Source organism: Mus caroli, chromosome 4 (genome assembly GCF_900094665.2).
Source record: "Mus caroli chromosome 4, CAROLI_EIJ_v1.1, whole genome shotgun sequence".
Classification (NCBI taxonomy): domain Eukaryota; kingdom Metazoa; phylum Chordata; class Mammalia; order Rodentia; family Muridae; genus Mus; species Mus caroli.
Genome location: NC_034573.1, coordinates 116,363,351 through 116,367,692, shown reverse-complemented (window position 1 = coordinate 116,367,692; position 4,342 = coordinate 116,363,351). Strand labels below are relative to the sequence as shown.

The 4,342-nt window shown below is 46.5% G+C and overlaps 1 protein-coding gene across 1 annotated transcript in view; it reads right to left on the bottom strand.

Annotated features, from left to right (window-relative positions):
• Positions 1 to 232: 232 nt before the first annotated feature.
• Clspn (claspin) overlaps positions 233 to 4,342 on the bottom strand; it is a 36,754-nt gene continuing 32,644 nt past the window's right edge. The window contains exons 22-26 of the mRNA XM_029476407.1: positions 3,381 to 3,483; positions 2,550 to 2,632; positions 2,109 to 2,270; positions 1,111 to 1,260; positions 233 to 886 (exon numbers count right to left, since the gene is read on the bottom strand). Of these exons, the coding sequence (XP_029332267.1) occupies positions 1,150 to 1,260; positions 2,109 to 2,270; positions 2,550 to 2,632; positions 3,381 to 3,483 (459 nt within the window). The 3' untranslated portion in view covers positions 233 to 886; positions 1,111 to 1,149. The remainder of the gene's footprint in view (positions 887 to 1,110; positions 1,261 to 2,108; positions 2,271 to 2,549; positions 2,633 to 3,380; positions 3,484 to 4,342) is intronic.

Sequence of the window (4,342 nt, the reverse complement as noted above, 5' to 3'; positions counted from 1 at the left end):
TTTGTACACATTTCTCCCATTACAAGATTACAAATATACAGACGTATGTTCTGTCCAAGTCAGCATCCTGAGTATTAGAAAAAAACAAAATCAAAAGCCCCAGCACCTAACAGAAAGCCTACATCTTAATCTCATCAGTCGGACAGGCTGCTTTATGTCTCTCAATAAGATGGACACAACCTCATCCAACTTCTCATGCTCAGCTTTCAACACCGAAGCCAACACTCACCTGCAATGGTTTTTGCAAAGCAGCACGAATTCCGCTCTGATAGAAGAGAACTGGTCTATGCTTCTGAAAGCCTAGTAGCTGGTCAAAGAAAGCGACTAATAGCAGTTCTCTTTAACGTTTTTATTAAATTCTACTGGTCTGCTCTCAATATTAGTAATGAAATATTAAAATGTCCTCTGATGGTCAGGGCAAGAAACTCAGCCCCAAAGCAGCAATAAATAGTGGTCAGGTTTCTGCAGAAGGGAGGGAGGCTCTCGAACAAATGCTTTAAGTTGAAACTCTAGTCCTGGGGAAGGTCTGTTCTCTGTTGATTATCCAGTGTGGGTGGACACTGGGTATAACCCTTTATCTTCCTCTCACACTGCCGAAAGGGAGGGATAACCTCTTTCTGAACTAGGTACCAGCTCAAGTCCTCATGTCAAAGGCGATGAAGGTTAATCGAAGATCAAGACTAGAAGTTTACATGACACAGAAGGAACAGGACGATGCAACAGCCGGGTGCATACTGCTCGGCCTGGTACTGTGTTAAGGGTCGTGTGGCTGTGGGAGCCTCATCCCAGGCTGGCTTTCAGTGCTTTCTGTAATTTTCTATAATGCCACACTTTCTTCCTCCTCCGAACACCTCGCCTTGAAAGTGGTGTCAACCCAGGAAAACTGCTAGGAAAAAATGTCAAGTGCTTAACGGAAGAAGTGAGACTTCAATTATTCTGTAAGCCGATGCTGGGCACTCTATTGTGCTGAGATTGGTGGCCAAACTGAAAAATAACACTCGGAGAGCAGAGTGCTCTTGAGAGCTGTGTGGGGAGAAGGGAAGCTCGGCTCATTACGAGCTGATTCTGAGGGAAGGGGAGGTCATCGGAGGAAATAGGAAATAGACCTACTTTGAGTACTTTCCACAGACACTGGCATCCTGGATGGCGTTAGCTTTCCAAGTATCTGAAGATGCTTCGCTTTGGCCCTGGACTGCTTCCGTTTGTCTTTAGCCGCTTAGGAGACGGTGACATCATTGACGACGGTCCCCTTCTTCTGACCTAGAGAGAACACAGACGGAGTCAAGACACACACAAGTGTTTTCCTTCAGTGAGTTCAGATAACTAACAGACAAAAAACAAAGTTTGAAGGCGAATTTAAAAGCTGATGAGCTGACTGTCCATTGGAGCAGCAACTCCGCTATAAATTCTTGAGACGTGAAACATTCTAACACCATAACAGCTGTTAGATAAGAATTTTTACTTCATTTTGTTTTGCTTTTTTGGGTGTGTGTGTGATGTATTCATGTGCATGCACGTGGAAGCTGGAGGACATTGGCATCTTCCTCCATTGCTCTCTGACGGGTTCCTTTAAGACAGTCTGTCTCTGAACACAAAGTTTCACACTTCAGCTAGGATAGCTGGCCAGCAGCCTCTCTCTGCCCAATGTTTGGGTTATAGAATTGCACAACCATACAGCTATGCCTGCCGTTTGTATGTGCTAAGATTCAGACTCAGATCCTCATGCTTGCATAGTAAGTGCTCTTACCCACTAAACCATCACACACCCACACCCACACACCCAACCACCCACACACACACTCACACTCACTCACTCACTCACACACACGTTTTTTAAAAATAAAACACACAATTCTGGGACTGGAGAGATGGCTCAGTGGTTTAGGCACTTATTCTTCTGGCAGAGGACTAGATTCTGTTCCCAGCACCCACAGCTTAACAGCTGTCTGTAACTCCAGTCCCAGGGGATCTGGCACCCTCTTCTGGCCTCCCCAGGTACCACACACACACAGTGCATGTACATATATGTAGGTAAAATACAAACTAATCTTTAAAAAACAAATCCCCACAAGTAAAGTCTATCTGGGAAGTCCCACCTATAATCCCACCTGAGGCTTAGATGAGTCCTTTGCTGCCTCTGCCTTGGTGGGAGAGAGTGTATGAAAGACGAAGTTCCTTGAGTTTCGGGGAGCGCTGGGGTTGAGGTCAGACAGGGCAGCAAGTTTTTGGAGCACAGCTTTGGGCTGGTTTAGCAGGGAGCCTGTCTTCAGCTGAGGAGAGAAATTACCTGCTATCAAACCACAGTGCCAACAAGAAGGAGAAGGGCGTCTATCCCTGGCCGCCCACCCTGACCCTGGTACTGAGGGGATGCATTTCCACTTACGCAAGACCCCCCAGGCCCTGTGTGCACCTCCCTCCCTGGACGACAGACTGATCTGCATGTCCTGACTGATCTCCCACGTCCTGTGTGCACCCTCCACCCTCACCCCGGGATGACAGACAGACTGATCTGCAGACCATGATGTCAGATTGACATAGTCCCAACTAACCTGGTGAGCACCTCCTGGTCTGATGGTTTCAAAAGGGTTTCTGAGCACAGACTTTGATTCCTGAACAACCACAGCATGACTGGCTGGAAAGAAAACACAGAAAGAAGTGTTCTGGGCAAAGCTGGGTATAATTCCTGCTATATATATATATATTTTTTAAAGATTTATTTATTTATTATGTGTAAGTACACTGTAGCTGTCTTCAGACACTCCAGAAGAGGGCGCCAGATCTTGTTACAGATGGTTGTGAGCCACCATGTGGTTGCTGGGATTTGAACTCTGGACCTTCGGAAGAGCAGTCGGGTGCTCTTACCCACTGAGCCATCTCACCAGCCCAATTCCTGCTATATTTAACAAGCTAAGAACTCTTGTTTATTTTATACTCATGACTTTAAGACTATAGCAAGTGTCACTAAGGAAACAATGAAGCTGAGCTTGTCAGTTAATCATGAACAAAGACTAATGTAAGAGAAAACAGTCCTTGGTGCAGTGGAGTACCGTGAGAGAAATGGTTCTGCAGGTTGGTACACCAATGTTCAGATGCCAGCCCTAATAACTGAGCGGATAAATCCTGGGCAACTCAGAGAGAAGCCACAATTCACCAGCCAAGCCTCAACACTCGAGCCAAAACAGCTACATAAACCCAAGTACAGTTTCTACTGACCAACAGCTAAGAGACAACTTCTGCCTCTCCTCACCTCGATGGCTCCTTTAAGACAGTATTACAGAATGGCTTATGTTAGCTGCCACAGTCCCTGAAGGTTAGAGTCCCCTGCAAGGCACCAGCACTCACAATCCAAGCTGCCAGACAAAAAAGAACGAAGAGCTCACCATTCTTCTGCAGTGCTTTGGCTGTGACTTTCTTGGCTAGCATCATAAACTGACTGTCGTCCCCAATGTCCTCTTCTTCAGCAGCAATTTTCCCCTGTTGAGCCTGAGCATGGAGATCACAGTATTAGCCAGGTATAGCACATGCCTATGATCCCAGCACTTGGAGATCTGAGGCAGGTTTCGAGGACAGTGTGGAATACATAATGAGAGACCAGCCTCTGCCTCCAAAATAAACAAAACAAACTCAAGCAACATTAGATTGCCTTCAGTTTTCCAAAATAGTCAGTGTAAGGGAGCTGGGGAGATGGCTCAGTGGTTAAGAGCACTGGCTGTTCTTCCAGAGGATACAGGTTCAACTCCTAGAACCCATATGGCAGCTCACAACTGTCTATAGCTCCATTTGCAGGGAGTCTGGCACCCTCTTCTGGGCTCTGCTGGCACCAGGCACACATGTGGTGCACAGACATACATGTAGGCAAAACACCCATATACATACAATAAAATTAAAGGCTGGGCCTTTAATCCTCGCACTCCAGAGGCAGAGGCAGGTGGATGTCTATGAGTTTGAGGCTGCATGGTTTACAGAGTGAGTTCCAGGACAGTCAGAGATACTAGTAAGATGCTGTCCCCCAAAAAACAAAACAAACAAAAAATAGTAATATATACAAAAAGAAGATATTCCAAAAAATATGATATATTCAAGAAAGAAGATAGGCCAGGCTGTAAAGCCCGGCTGCTGCCATTTGTTCTCCTTGTTACAAGCTTTGCTGCCTTAGACTGAAAGCAGAGAAGGGCTGGAGAGGCGGCTGAGTGGTGAGGAGAGATGTCTGAGTGGTGAGGAGGATGCCTGAGTGGTGAGGAGGATGCCTGAGTGGTGAGGAGGATGCCTGAGTGGTGAGGAGGATGTCTGAGTGGTGAGGAGAGATGTCTGAGTGGTGAGGAGGATGTCTGAGTGGTGAGGA